The sequence below is a fragment of the Myotis daubentonii genome, chromosome 20 (assembly GCF_963259705.1).
Source record: "Myotis daubentonii chromosome 20, mMyoDau2.1, whole genome shotgun sequence".
NCBI lineage: Eukaryota > Metazoa > Chordata > Mammalia > Chiroptera > Vespertilionidae > Myotis > Myotis daubentonii.
Window position 1 is genome coordinate 11,890,011 of NC_081859.1, and position 15,798 is coordinate 11,905,808.

At 46.7% G+C, this 15,798-nt stretch overlaps 1 protein-coding gene across 4 annotated transcripts in view; it reads right to left on the reverse strand.

The window, feature by feature from the left end:
- Window positions 1-11,480: 11,480 nt before the first annotated feature.
- The window catches only part of PLD5 (phospholipase D family member 5), a 165,917-nt gene continuing 161,599 nt past the window's right edge, over window positions 11,481-15,798 (reverse strand). For 3 of the 4 annotated variants that reach the window (XM_059677327.1, XM_059677326.1, XM_059677328.1), the window contains one exon: window positions 11,775-13,355. In XM_059677327.1, the coding sequence (XP_059533310.1) occupies window positions 13,099-13,355 (257 nt within the window). In that variant the 3' untranslated portion in view covers window positions 11,775-13,098. Of the gene's footprint in view, window positions 13,356-15,798 lie in introns of all 4 variants that reach the window. The other variant, XM_059677325.1, reaches the window with a different exon arrangement.

The following is a 15,798-nucleotide window of genomic DNA, read 5'->3' on the forward strand; positions in this document are numbered from 1 at the left end:
TGCCCAGCTCCCATCGCTGGCTCCACCCCTACTTCCTGCTATCACTGGCCAGGGCGGCAAAGGCGCCTGATTCTCCGATCATGGCTGGGGGGCAGGGCAAGGCTCAGTTAAGTACCTTGCCCGAGGTCACTCAGCAGGTAAGAGGAGGACCTGAGATTTACTAGTAAGTCAGGTCTGTGTGACCCCAAAACAATATTCTTAACCACACTGCAGAATTTATAAGCTTGTCTGTGATTTCGATGGTGAGGAATATTAAAAAATTATTAGGGAAACCTAAAATTGTAATTGACTGTGTTGTCATTCTATCTTTTTTCCTCCCTGATAGCTCTAACTGAGGAATTGGATTCAGTGAACAATGAGCTACATGCAGTAGACATTCAAATTCAGGAACTTCTGGAGAGGCAACAAGAGCTTACTCAGAAAAAAACCATCCTGGGGCCGCCTTTGCCCTGCCCCCCAGCTCTTAGCTCCCCCCTGGGTTTCTGATCACTGTCAGTGGCAGGGGGCTTCTTCCTGCTTTCCCTTTCGCCTCCCTGCATTGTGCCTACATATGCAAATTAGCCGCCATCTTGTTGGCAGTTAACTGCCAATCTTAGTTGGCAGTTAATTTGCATATAGCCCTGATTAGCCAATGAAAAGGGTATCGTCGTACGCCAATTACCATTTTTCTCTTTTATTAGATAGGATTGTTTTTTTTTTTACAGAGAGGAAGGGAGAGGGATAGAGAGTTAGAAACATCGATCAGCTGCCTCCTGCACACTCCCCACTGGGTATGTGCCCGTAGCCAAGGTCCATGCCCTTGACCGGAATTGAACCTGGGACCTTTCAAACCACAGGCCGACACTCTAGCCACTGAGCCAAACCGGCTAGGGCTTTTTTTTTTTTTTAAACACACAAAACACCTAAAATAAATAAATAACCAATCAACCTTCCCTGGACTCTACCTGACGTGACTGTCCTGGAAAGAATCATTGATTGGCTGCCTTCAGCACACCCCTTAGTGGGGATTGAGCCCGCAACTCCGGCACCTGCCCTAACCGTGAATTGAACAGTGAATCGAACTGTGACCTCCTGGTTCAGACGCTCAACCACTGAGCCCCTGAAGCTGGGCATCCCCAACTCTTTCTTGTTGTTGTTAATCCTCACCCGAGGATATTTTCCCATTGATTTTTAGGGAGACTGGAAGAGAGAGAAACACATCGATTGGTTGCCTCCTGCAAGAGCCCTGAACAGGGCCCAGGCCAGGGAGGAGCCTGCAACCAAGGTACATGCCCTTGACCAGAATTGAACCTGGGACACTGTAGTCTGCAGCCCGATGCTCTATCCACGGAGCCAAACCAGCTAGGGGCCCACCCCCAACCCCCTCTTTAACTGGTCTGAGAGCTCCAAGACGAGCAGAGGCAGCACATTTCCATATTTGAACCCCCTCAGCCCTTAGTTTCATGTTTACACACAGTAGCTGCCCAATGATTTCTGGCTTCCATGCATGTTGTATCGCTGGTGTGTCTCTACACCATGCCAGGAAGAACTGGAAATTGGTGACTTTGGCCACTAGATGTCACACTACACTTAACCGTCAACAGAAAATTTCTAACCCTGATTCCAAATTTCCTTGACATGTTAGTATGAAAGCAAATCTCATGTTACTGCAGTCTTTAACCTCAACCATTTCAAGCCAAGTCTGGACCAGACTTTTCTCGGTCTAAGTTTCAGCTTTTATTTTTATTTATTTATTTATTTAAAAAATATTTTATTGATTTTTTACAGAGAGGAAGGGAGAGGGATAGAGAGTTAGAAACATCAATGAGAGAGAAACATCGATCAGCTGCCTCCTGCACACCCCCTACTGGGGATGTGCCCGCAACCAAGGTACATGGCCCTGACCGGAATCAAACCTGGGACCCTTGAGTCTGCAGGCTGACGCTCTATCCACTGAGCCAGACCAGCCAGGGCAAGTTTCAGCTTTCAATGTCTCACTTTATATGGGAAGAGAGGATGTGTAGGGGTAATGCACAAACAATTTGTCATTGACTTTGGAATGTATTATCATGTAACATCTTCCCAGCCCAGTTGCCTTTCTTATTGTGTCTGGTTCATATTAACCGTTTTTGCTCAGCATTGCATCTGCACCTTCTAGCCTTCTGTTCAAATCAATGCCAAGTACAGGGCTGGCCAGTGCGGGACACGTGGTGGTTGTGACAGCATTTTCTTAAAAAAGATTAATCCAGCCCGGCCGGTGTTGCTCAGTGGTTGAGCATCGACCTATGAACCAGGAGGTCACGGTTCGATTCCAGGTCAGGGCACATGCCCGGGTTTTGGGTTCCATCCCCAGTGGGGGGCGTGCAGGAGGCAGCCAATCAATAATTCTCTCTCATCATTGATGTTTCTATCTCTCTCTCCCTCTTCCTTCCTCTCTGAAAAAAAAACAAAACACACCACAAAACCCTACATCTATCTATCTATCTATCTATCTATCTATCATCTATCTATCTATCTATCTATCTATCTATCTATCTATCATCTACCTTTCTAGATATCTAGCTATCTCTATCTCTATATCATCTATATCTATATCATCTATATCTATATCTATATCTATATCTATATCTATATCTATATCTATATCTATAAAGAAGTCTCCAAAGGAGTAGTTGGGAGCATCCAGGAATTAAAGAGTTAAGTGGTTAAGTGTGGCCCTGGCCGGTTTGGCTCAGTGGATAGAGCATTTGCCTGTGTACCAAACGGTCCCAGATTCTATTCTGCTCAAGGGCACATGCCCGGATTACAGGCTCGATCCCCAGTAGGGGGCGTGCAGGAGGCAGCCAGTCAATGATTCTTTCCCATCACTGATGTTTCTATTTCTCTTTCTCTCCCCCTCTCCCTTCCTCCCTGAAATCAATAAAAAAGAATATTAAAAAATATATATATAAAGAATTAAGTGTGACAATGACAAGACATTAAGAACAGCTCCGAGCACAGGGCTCTGGGACCCAGAGCGGTGAGTAATGGCCATCACACAGCCTTGGGAGGTGTTTGATGCTGCAGATGACTGAGTCACGCACCTCGCCTCAGAACACCCCCCCACTCTCAATGAGCCAGGAGCTTCCGTTTCCGGGCTGTGTCCATTTCTACTGTTACAGATGCTGTGGCCTGGCTAAGGCCCGGCTTTCGGAGCCCAATAGCAGGAATCCCAGGGTGCCCCGTGCGAGCTAAACAGGGCTACCCCTGAGCGGGCTTTGGGTCCACAGCGTGTGCACAGACCCTTGCTCTCCGGCCCAGACTTCCCCCGGGAGCTCAGCACCTGACCCTGAACGAAGAGCTCAAAGCCCAACACTGCTCACTCTTAGCTGCGAAGGGCAGGTACTCACCAATGTCTCACCGCTCGTCACTGCACTCCAGGGCGTGAGGACTTGCAGGACGATCGCATCCACGGAGGAGCCCCGAGTAAACTCACACGTCCCTTAGTGGATGCGAGATAATCCTCTCATTCCCGTGCCTGTGTTTCAGTGCGTCCATCCCACAAGGACAAGTCTTCCTCATCCCGTGGCTTCATCCGATGATCTGACGGGAATCTTCTCTTTCTTCTTCTTTTTAAAAATATATTTTTATGGATTTCAGAGAGGAAGGGGAGCGGGGAGAGAGAAACATCAGTGAAGAGAGAGAATTATTGACCGGCTGCCTCCTGCACTCCCCACACTGGGGGATCGAGCCCACAACCCCCCTATGTGCCCTGACCGGGAATCGAACCGTGACCTCCTGGCTCATGGGTCGATGGATGCTCAACCACTGAGCCACGCTGGCTGGGCGGGAAACTTTTCTTTATTAATAAAGTGTGATGCCCAACATCTTACCCACAGTGGACTAATGCGTGGCTCCATGAGCTGCTTGGTTTGACATTTTGGGTTTTCTAATTATCCCTCCGAAAATTCACAGAAAGCTCACCAATCCAGCAGGCTTTGCTGTAAGTTTTTAGAAGTAATTATGGGGGGAGTGTGTAGCAGGGTCCTTTTTCTCAGTTCCCATTTCCTAAATAATGAGTTTTCAGCCCAGCTGGCATGGCTCAGTGGTTGAGCGTGGACCTATGAACCAGGAGGTCAGGTTTGATTCCTAGTCAGGGCACATGCTGGGTTTGCGGGCTCCATCCCCAATGGGGGGCGTGCAGGAGGCAGAAGATCAATGATTCTCTCTCATCATTGGTGTCTCTCTCTCCTTCTCCCTTCCTCTCTGAAATCAATACAAATATATTTTTTTAAAATAATAGATTTTCAGACAGCACTGGTCAATTGATGGGGACTTCAGGGTCCACATTTCACCAACAGTGTCCTTTGCTGACTCACAACTGGGACCCATCCCAGGACTTCAGCATCCTTTCCATCCACAGAACAGACTGAGTACAGGAGCCACATGCACGGAGATGTGTCTGCCAGCCCTAAGGCACTGGTCTCCCTCTTATCCGTCTCTGCTAGTGACCAGGCAAGGCACCATTAATTGTTTGTTCTCTAATATTAGAGTATGAGTTTGTAGAGAAATAAATTATTATTATTTTTTATAAAAACACTTTAATAAATTCCCATTGTTCTTATCAAATCCTCTACCGAGAAATAAATTATAAGGTCATTCTTTAGTTGTTTCACAAATGAGTATCTTCAATGTGCTTTACTCAAAAGCAAACAGTGCTACAAAAGTCCTCCCATTCTTTTTCAGAAATGAAGATTTAAAACAAAAATTTAAAATTAATTTTCAGGGAGAGAGAGAGAAAGAGAGTGAAGCAGCGATATGTTGTTCCACTTATTTATGCATTCATTGGTTGATTCTTGTATGTGCCCTGACCTGGGATTGAACCCAGAAGCTTGGCGTATCAGGATGATGCTCTAACTGACTGAGCTACCCGGCCAGGGCTCCATTGTTTTCTTTCTTTTTATTTATTTTATATATATATATATATATATATATATATATATATATATATATATATATATATAATATATATATATTATTGATTTTTTACAGAGAGGAAGGGAGAGAGATAGAGAGTTAGAAACATCGATGAGAGAGAAACATCGATCAGCTGCCTCCTGAACACTCCCTACTGGGGATGTGCCCACAACCCAGGTACATGCCCTTGACCGGAATCGAACCTGGGACCTTTCAGTCCGCAGGCCGACGCTCTATCCACTGAGCCAAACCGGTTTCGGCTCTCTTTTTTTTAAAAATATATTTTATTGATTTTTTTACAGAGAGGAAGGGAGAGGGATAGAGAGTTAGAAACATCGATGAGAGAGAAACATTGATCAGCTGCCTCCTGCACACCCCGTACTGGGGATGTGCCCGCAACCAAGGTACATGCCCTTGACCGGACTCAAACCTGGGACCCTTCAGCCCACAGGCCAATGCTCTATCCACTGAGCCAAACCAGTTAGGGCTGTTTTCTTAATTAACCTATTTGAGATGACTGGACTTCATCTACAAAAATGTCATGATGATGCTTATAATAACCTCTGCTTTTACCTATGCATCATAGACTTCTGTGAGGGCAACTGAAATATAACATGTGGAAACACTTTTGCAAGATGTAAAATGTGGTGCAATGATATTTTCAGGCTTCTTTTCCTAACCCTGGATAGCAGTACCCTTGGGAGACTCAGCCCTCTGGAGAAATGATCACAAAGCAGATGTTCCTTTTTCTACGTGTGTGCTGTGGTTTGTTATGACAAGTAGGTATGACACCTTGTCCCCACCACAACTGACTCAAAACAACAGCTTCCAATCTACAGGGGGGTGATTACAGATTTTGCTTGACATTGTCCATCACCGGCAACGGGAATTATTGTTAGCTATTCTGCTGGGTGGTTTTTATCTCCCCTGCTGCTCTCGACTGGTGAGTACCAGCTGTTTACTCATAACAGAGAGTGACTAGAAGACAAAGGAGGGAAGAAGGCCTGGGTGTCAGACATGACAAATTCCTACACGAAATGCCTTTTCCTGGCCGTCACCTGTGCCAGTTTGGTGTCTGCTATTTTAATTTCTTTATTGGTTAAGGTATTACAAATGTGTCCTCATCCCCCCATTAAACCCCAACCTCCCCCCCCCCCCCGCACACTCATGCTCTCATCCCCTGTTGCCCATGTCCATTGGTTTGGCTCATATGCACGCATACAAGTCCTTTGGTTGATCTCTTCCCCTGACCCCCACGCTCCCCTACTTTCCCTCTGGGGATTGAGAGTCTGATCGCTGTTTCTCTGTCTTTGGATCTGTCCCTGTTCATCAGTCTATGTTGTTCTCTATAGTCCACAAATGAGTGAGATCATGTGATATTTATCTTTCTCTGACTGGCTTATTTCACTTAGCATAATGCTCTCCAGTTCCATCCATGCTGTTGCAAAAGGCAAGAGTTCCTTCTTTTTTACCGCAGCATAGTATTCCATTGTGTAGATGTACCACTGTTTTTTAATCCACTCATCTGCTGATGGGCACTTAGGCTGTTTCCAGATCTTAGCTATGGTGGACTGTGCTGCTATGAACATAGGGGTGCATATATCCTTACTGATAGGTGTTTCTGGTTTCTTGGGATATATTCCTAGAAGTGGGATCATTGGATCAAATGGGAGTTCCATTTTTAGTTTTTTGAGGAAACTCCATACTATCTTCCATAATGGCTGCACCAGTCTGCATTCCCACCAGCAGTGCAGGAGGGTTCCTTTTTCTCCACATCCTCTCCAGCACTTGTTGTTTGTTGATTTGTTGATGATAGCCATTCTGACAGGTGTGAGATGATACCGTATTGTTGTTTTGATTTGCATCTCTTGTATAATTAGTGACTTTGAGCATGTTTTCATATGTCTTTATTTCAGTCAGTGTATGCTTAATTTCTAGTTGGTCCTTTTTCATATCCTCGAGGGTCTCACTAAATTTATCGGCGGTTTCTAGAAAATTCTTGAAAAACCTTAAAAGTGTGGTTTTGAACTCTATATCCAGTAGTTTGTTTTCCTCCATTTCTGTCATTTGTGACCTGTTTCTTTGTCTCTGCATTATGGCTGCTTCCCTGTGTTGGTAGAGTGGCTTTGTGTGCTAGGTGTCCTATAGGGCCCAGTGGCTCAGCCTCCCCAATTACCTGAGGCGGACACTCTTGGTGCACCCCTTTGTGGGCTTTGTGCACAGTCTTGGTGTAGTTAAGCCTTGATTGTTGTAGTTATCACTGGGAGGAATTGACCTCCAGGCCAATTGGTTGTGAGAATCAGCTGTGGTTATGGTGGGAGAACTTCTGTGCTGGAGACACCCTTATGGGGCAAGACTTGCTTTAGTGGGGCTTTGGTGCTCACTGAGCCTGCCCCCTGAGTGTGTCCATTATGGATCTGAGGAGTTGTAATCTGGATGGCCCACTCTGACCACTGGGTACACTGGCTCTTGGATCTCTAAGGAAGTGCTAATTTAGACGCTGCCTGAGGCTACCCAGCAGGAGCTATGGAGAGATCTGCAGATGCCTTTTCTTTGTTTGGAGTTTGGAGGTGCCTAGATGAGGCCCAGCTGTGAAGCAATGCAAGCTGCTGTGGGGCCTTGGGCCTTCTTTTTGGATGATCTGGGTTTCTCTGACCCAGCTGCAGTTAGGTAATTTTAGATTGCAAAGGGCCAGGGCATTCATATGCAAAAGCCTCTGCACACAGCCTGGGTGGGGTGGGGTCTCAGGGAATCAATAGGGCGGAGCAAACAGCTATGGCTGAACCTCAGCCCTGCCCTAAGAGGACCGGGGTCTTACTGTTCCATGGTAATCGCTGCAAGAGCCTCTTAGAGAAAGCCGCCCTCAAGTTCTGCCTGATGCCCGACAGTCCAGTTTCTCCCCGTTTGAGTCTGGGTCCCCAGAGACTCGCCCAGAACTGGAGTTAAGAGCAGTCGGGGGCTTGTGGCTCCCTCCCGATTGAAAAAGACAGCGGTGTCCTCAGTTGCCAGCCCTTTCCGCATGCGCCTCTGTACCTCTGCACTTTACTTCCACACCGCACCTCCTCTGAGTCTCAGTGTGCTTTTCTCTTCCCTTCTAGTTGTAGAATTTCCACTCGGCCAGCCTTCCTGTGGTTCTGGATGATGTCCGTTTTGTCTTTTAGTTGTTTTCTTGAAGTGGTTGTGTGAGACAGCAATTTCCGGTGTTTACCTATGCCGCCATCTTCGTTTTCTCTCTAGAAATTTTTTTTTAAAAATATATCTTATTGACTTTTTACAGAGAGGAAGAAGGGAGAAAGATAGAGTTAGAAACATCAATGAGAGAGAAACATCGATCAGCTGCGTCCTGCACATCTCCCACTAGGGATATGCCTGCAACCCAGGTACATGCCCTTGACCCGAATCGAACCTGGGACCCTTCAGTCCGCAGGCCGATGCTCTATCCACTAAGCCAAACCGGTTTCGGCGCTCTAGAGATTTTTTGATATTTGCAACCATAGTTTCATATATATATATATATATATATATATATATATATATATATATATATAGTTTATTGATTTTTTTACAGAGAGGAAGGGAAAGGGATAGAGAGCTAGAAACATCGATGAGAGAGAAGCATTGATCAGCTGCCTCCCGCACACCCCCTGCTGGGGATGTGCCTGCAACCAAGGTATATGCCCTTGACTGGAATTGAACCTGGGACCCTTTAGTCCCCAAGCCGACACTCTATCCAGTGAGCCAAACCGGCCAGGGCAAGACTTATATTTTTGGTATTTATTTTGTATATTTAAATGCCATTTAACAAAGAAAAATCAACCAAAAAAATGAGTTCGCGTGTCACCTCTGACACGCATGTCCTAGGTTCATCGGTTCGCCATCACTGCTCTAGAAGGTCCTTTCAAGATGGGGGGACATTTTCGGTATGCCTCACTTCTATCATTTTCAGGTACTCAACATGCGCTGTTTTCAGAGCCTGGATATCATCCAGAATGTTCCATGTCCTCTCCAGTGGTTTGACAAGCGGTGATGTGATTATTTGATATGCGAGTGGCCTGTGGCAGTGCAGTGGGGACCAACCAACAGGACAGGGATCTGAATGTGTAGCAATGATTGGATTTGGGGGTGATCCGACTGTGTGGCTTGGAAGGAGAGCAGGCTGCATGAACTCTGCTGACATTCACAGGCAAGTTTTCATCTGAAAGCCCATCAGTAGGTCCATAGTGAGCAGAAGCGTTCCCAGGTAGCGAGTCACTGTTTCCAATCCACGCCCGAGGATAAATAAGGCACTAGGTTAATGGAGGTGGCACAGAAATGTAAAATATGCTCTCAGATTGTATTTGCTTTCCTTCCCCCACCCCCTGGTGGCTAGTTCCTGGGATGTTTGTGGGGGAAATGAAAGTCGGTAGTCTATTAAGTACAGACACAGTCTGAATGAGAGGAAGCCCTAGCCAGTTTGGTTCAGTGGATAGAGCATCAGCCTGCGGACTGAAAGGTCCCAGGTTCGATTCGGGTCAAGGGTAGGTGCCTGGGTTGTGGGCACAATCCCCAGTAGGGGGTGTGCAGGAGGCAGCTGATCAATGGTTCTCTCTCACCATTGATGTTTCTATCTTTCTCTCCCTCTCCCTTCCTCTCGGAAATCAACAAAAATTTAAAAAAAGTAAATAAATGAGGAAGACCACGTCTCGAGGGGTAGACAAAGCATCTGAAGGAAAAAGAAAGTTCTGCAGAATCAACTGTCCTCTTAGGGACACTGCACAGGCGCTGTTTTCCTGGCTGCCACAGGCCAGCGTGGCCGCCTGGAGTCAGTGGCCTGGTCGCTGCTGCCTGGACCACCTTGAATGGGAGTCGGGGGGCTGCTGGGCCAAGGAGGACTCTGACACTGCTGGTGTGTGGCAGAAAATCCCGAGGCACTGTTCCTGGGGCTCCCTTTCTGTTGGGGCTCAGAGGGAAATGGCAATGACGGTCAATTCATAAAGGACGTAATTCTCTTCTTCTATCCTAGGCAAAGATAGTGACAGTCCGGCTGGTGTGGCTCAGTGGTTGAACATTGACCTATGGACCGGGAGGTCACGGTTCGATTCCTGGTCAGGGCACACGCGTGGGTTGCGGGCCCAGTACAAGGCAAGCAGGAGGTAGCCGATCAATGATTCTCTCTCATCATTGATGTTTCTCTCTCTCTCACCCTCTCCCTTCCTCTCTGAAATCAATAAAAATATATTTAAAACAAAACAAAAAACCAAAGATAGTGACAGTGAAGGGGGCCCCTTACCTCAAGCCGATGGCTGTGACAAATACTAGAGTCAACTTGAGAACTAACAAGGACGCAGTCATCTCTCCTCCCTTCCTATGAACTTTCCATAATCAGCCCAGGGGGCTTGCTTTGTCCGGGATGGAGTGTGGTATGTTTGTCTCCATGCCTCCTCTTTGTCTCCTTTCTTAAAAAACAAACAAACAAACAAAAAAACCCATCATCAAAAACACCTCTACTTTACTGGGTGCCTGGCTGGGTGACTCCACTCAAACAAGGGTTGGTATTGGTAAATGTGTAGAGTCTTATGGGCTGGTCATTTTTGATGAAGAATTTCAGTAAGAATACCTCAGTTATTCATAAAAACACGCTACCCTTCAAAAAATGCAGCTCTCATCCTAGCTGGTTTGGCTCAGTGGATAGAGCACTGGCCTGTGGACTGAAGGGTCCCGGGTTCGATTAGGTCAAGGGTGCATGCCCGGGTTGCCGGCTCAATACCCAGTAGGAGGTGTGCCGAATCAATGATTCTCTCTCATCATTGGTGTTTCTATCTCTTCCTCTCCTTGCCTCTGTGAAATCAATAAAGACATATTAAAAAAAAAATACGGCTCTCTCCACTATCTGTTAAATATCCAGTAAAGCGCTATTTGGAAACAACAAGAAAGGACGTTATCTAACTGCTAGAGGCCTAACAATAGCCATTCTACACCAAGTAAACCCAATGGATAAGATTTATGGCTTTCCCCGTCACTCTACGGCACATTAGAAATAAATCTCTAGCCCTGGCCGGTTTGGCTCAGTGGATAGAGCGTCGGCCTGGGGACTGAAAGGTCCCAGGCTCGATTCCGGTCAAGGGCATGTACCTTAGTTACGGGCACATACCCAGTGGGGAGTGTGCAGGAAGCAGCTGGTTGATGTTTCTCTCTCATCAATGTTTCTAATTCTCTATCCCTCTCCCTTCCTCTCTGTAAAAAATCAAGAAAAAAAGAAAAAAAGAAAGAAATCTCTAGAAACAGAAAAAAGTAACTAAGATAGCATTCCTTTGCTCTGAAAACACATGTCCCTGCCAGTCCTAATGGACAATCCTTCGCACAATGTCAGGTATTACATTGATGTTACTGATGCCAAAGTGACCCAAAGTGACGATGACCGTCCCATGTCCAGCAGGCATTCCCCGTCCCCATGTCCCTCCCCACTTGCAACCGGAAGCTGTGAGTTGGGTTTCCCTTGCAGGCCCTCTGGGAGAACCTGGCATGGATTCTCTGAGGATCCCACAAAGATGATTTCAAGAAACAGATTCTACATCGTAATGCTTAGCATTTATATAGGTTCTTTTGATTCCAAAAACAAGTTATAAATATTTCCTACCGTAACAACATCTTCGCGCGGTAGGTGAGTAGGTACTGTCCCTACATGACCAACAGAAACCCGAGGCCAAGGAGAGAGCCAGGAGCCACAGTAAGACTGGGCGTCCCGAGGCCGCCTGCTCTGGGCGGTGGGGAGGCCAGGCCTCTCTCCAGTGTAGCAACAGTCTCTGTCAATATAGGGTTATGCGTCGGATAGATAGAAAACAACACACAATGACAGTATAGAACAATAATCCAATATTCTTGTTTCTTAGTAAAATATGTTAAGCACAGTATTTAAATTGCATTTCTCTGAAAAGCATTTGGTATAGTAAATAGCAGAAGGTATATTAAACAGCAGAAGGTGTATTAAATAGCAGAAGGTGTATTAAATAGCTCTATTAAACGTTTGCTGGCATACTCTTAACAGCATAACGATTCTAAAGAAATTCAAATCCACTGACCCATAGAGGTCGTTCCTTTCTAATACCATAGAGTAAACAAAAATGTGAAAAATGAATTTAGTCTCCATAATACAGACTTAATCGTTTGCTGGCTATTAGCAGGGGGCTACGTAATTTTTCCGAGCTTGAGAGAAAGGATACAGATTCCTGGCTATGGTTTTAAAATATCAACTTGCTAGAGAAAAATGCAGTTGAAAGGTGGAAATTAAAGATTGCTATTTCTGCCCAGCTGGCGTGGCTCAGTGGTTGAGCGTCGACCTAGGAACCAGGAGGTCACGGTTCGATTCCCAGTCAGGGCCCATGCCCGGGTTGCGGGCTCTAGCCCCAGTGCGGGGTGTGCAGGAGGCAGCTGATCGTTGATGTTTCTCTCTCTCCCTCTCCCTTCCTCTCTGAAATCAATAAAAATATATTTGAAAAATAACTGCTATGTCCATTTTGTACCCATTCTGAGGAATTCATACACTTTCAGAACATATCCTACTTGGAACTAGTGTTGAGGTAAGTATAGCCACACTAGAGCATGAGAACATTTTATGAGAAGAGAAAATGACACAAAAGAAAATCTATGGTATTAGAAGAAAATGAATACGGAGGCAAGAAAAGTATTTTCCAAGAGTTCCTGAAGGATGGCACGGGGAGTTCACGCCTAGATGACGGGACAGGTCTTGGAGATGGTTGACAAGGATGAAAACTTGGCTTGACCTCTTGTCCAAGGCGAAACCCTCCCTCTCCTCTAATCCAGTGGTTGCAGAATAGCAAAGAGCCAGCCTCATGCGAAGATTCCTAAGAACTGACCACGTGGGCCAGCAGAAATGTTCTAAAACTAGAAAGGAAGAGGCGTCCAAGCTTTCATATTGGTATGCAAACGTGATAACGAACTCCCAGGCCGGAATGACATTCTCCGTCAGAAGTGACAAGTACAAAAGTCTTAAAGGGAGTATACAAGCCCCTAAGATGTGGTTAGATAGGGCATGGCATTCAAAGATTATTTTTTAATAAGTGTGCTTTTCCCCTAAAAAAAAGACATATCAAATGGTTCTTCTCTCCTCCCGTCCTTTAGATATGAATACGAAACACAAGTGGTCCGTCAGTGTGTCCGTTCACGCTATACGCACGCGGGGTCCTTCCCACGCGGGTTGTACGTGGCAGTTTTGTTGGAGGGAGGGCTGAGACTGGACGGGCTGGAGCAGTTCGGCTGTTTGGTTGGCTGTAAGCTCCTGGCGTAGGGGGAGTACCAGTCCCTCTCAAACACATCTTTCAGCTGCTTAATGATGCTCGTGTTATTCCTCGCGTCTGCTTGGTTGATGACGAGGCCCGTGCCCGCGTTCTGGGTGAAGTCGTTCCCTACCCAGTCGAAGTTTCCTGCAAACGAACAAAGTAAAGAAATGGTGAAGACCCATTGGGGGATATTCCCCGTCCAGTGCAGTGCACAGCAGAGTCCATCCAACGTATAATGGCCCGCGCTGGTCTGGCTCAGTGGATAGAGCGTCGGCCTGGGGAACTGAAGGGTCCCGGGTTCGATTCTGGTCAAGAGCACATACCCGGGTTGCAGGCTCGATCCCCAGTAGGGGGCGTGCAGGAGGCAGCCGATCAATGATTCTCTCTCATCATTGATGTTTCCATCTCTCTCTCCCCTCTCCCTTCCTCTATGAAATCAATATACATATATATATATACATATATATATATTTAAATATATGTAATGAAATAAACACCCGGGGATGGCGACAGGGCGATTAAATTGTGTCGACAGCTCCAAGAAAAACAATTCCAAGAAGGCTTACATATGGCAGATTAATATTTGCGTGCGATTTTCGCATCTTCTTCAGCTGTGCTCAACTTGAAACTCACAAAAAGGGATCTGCTGCTCGTTTTTGTCAATGTTATTTCTTATTGACATTCACAAGACACACTAAATACGGCAACATTTCCAATGTGCAGGAATCCGCTTAAAAACCCTGCGAACAATCACCACCTCCTCAGAGAGACGGCATCTAATCCCCATGGACAGACGAGGGATGCTGAATATAATGTGCCAGAGCTTCACATCCAAGGAAAAGCTGAGGCCGGAAAAGGAGGGCCCGTTCCTGTCCGAAGAGGCAACACACTCCTCTCTTGGGCTCGACTCACTCCCCAGTTTCCGTTTCTGGCTCCTCAGCCCAGAAATGGGGCCGCTGCTGGACAGCGGGCTCCCCTCTGAGTGCGCGGCTGGCAAGTGTATTCGCTTGCGAAGGCAGCTGTAATGCAGCACCGCAGGCTGGTGGCCTGAGCAACAGAACTGTATTGTCTCCCAGTTTAGAGGCCCAAAGTCCAAAGTCAAGGTGTGGGCCGGGCTGAGGGCTGTGAGGGAAGCTCAGGCCAGGCCTCTCTGCTGGGCTTGTGGATCCTGCCTCTTCACATGGTCTTCCCCCTGGGCATGCCTGTGCCCACATGTCCCCCTTTTTATTTTTTTAAAATATATTTTATTGATCTCCTACAGAGAGGAAGGGAGAGAGATAGTTAGAAACATCGATGAGAGAGAAACATTGATCAGCCGCCTCCTGCACACTCCCTACTGGGAATGTGCCCGCAACCAAGGTACATGCCCTTGACCGGAATCGAACCTGGGACCCTTGAGTCTGCAGGCTGATGATCTATCCACTGAGCCAAACCGGTTAGGGCTATTTTTATTTTAAAAATATATTTTTATTGATTTCAGAGAGGAAGGGAGAGAGAGATAGAAACATCAATGATGAGAGAGAATCATGGATCAGTTGCCTCCTGCATGCCCCCCTACTGAGAATGGAGCCTGCAACCTGGGCACGTGCCCTTGACTGGAATCAAACCCGGGACCCTTCAGTCCGCAGGCCGACGCTCTATCCACTGAGCCAAACCAGCTACGGCCAAATGTCCCCTTTTACAAGGACACCAGTCAACTGGGATTAGGGGCCCACCTTTCCCTCCCCAATGATCTCCTTGTAACTTGATTACCTCTGTCTACTAGACTCTATCTCCAAATAAGGTCCTGTTATGAGGTACTGGGGTTAGGACTCAATATGAATTTTGGGAGGACACGATTCAGCCCATAACAGATGGTAAGGCTGGGATGGGTCCCAGTATGGGCTAATCACATCTAAGTCACTCACATGTGGTCAACCTTTTATTTATTTATTTATTTAATTGATGTCAGAGAGGAAGGGAGAGGGAGGGAGAGACAGAAACATCAGTGATGATAAAGAATCATTGTTTGGCTGCCTCCTGCACGCCCCACACTAGGGATTGAGCCCCCAACCCAGGCATGTGCCCTGACTGGGAATTGAACCTCGACCTCCTGGTTCATGGGTTGACGCTGAACCACTGAGCCAGGCCAGCTGGGTGATCCTAATCATATTTTTGTCGCCATCCCTTAGGGGTGTGGTTCACAGCCAGGTCTGACTCCACGGCCCACATTTAACTTCCATTCCACGTCACCTCTGATCCTAAAGGTGTGCCTTGTGCTAACTGTGCTTGTCATCCTGGACTTCAATGTCAGCCCCCAGGGTTGGCCCATAGGGCACACCCTGGGATCTCTGCTCCAATCTCCTGTAGACCACACCCTCTTAAGGAAACACACACAGAAATGTGCTTTGGCCCTAGCTGTTTTGGCTCTGTGGATAGAGCATCGAACTGAAGGGTCCTGGGTTTGATTCCGGTCAAAGGCACATGCCCGGGTTGCGGGCTCAATCTCCAGTAGGGGGCGTGCAGGAGGCAGCAATTCTCTCTCATCACTGATGTTTCTCTCTCTCTCTCCCTCTCCCTTCCTCTCTGAAATTAATAAAAATGTATT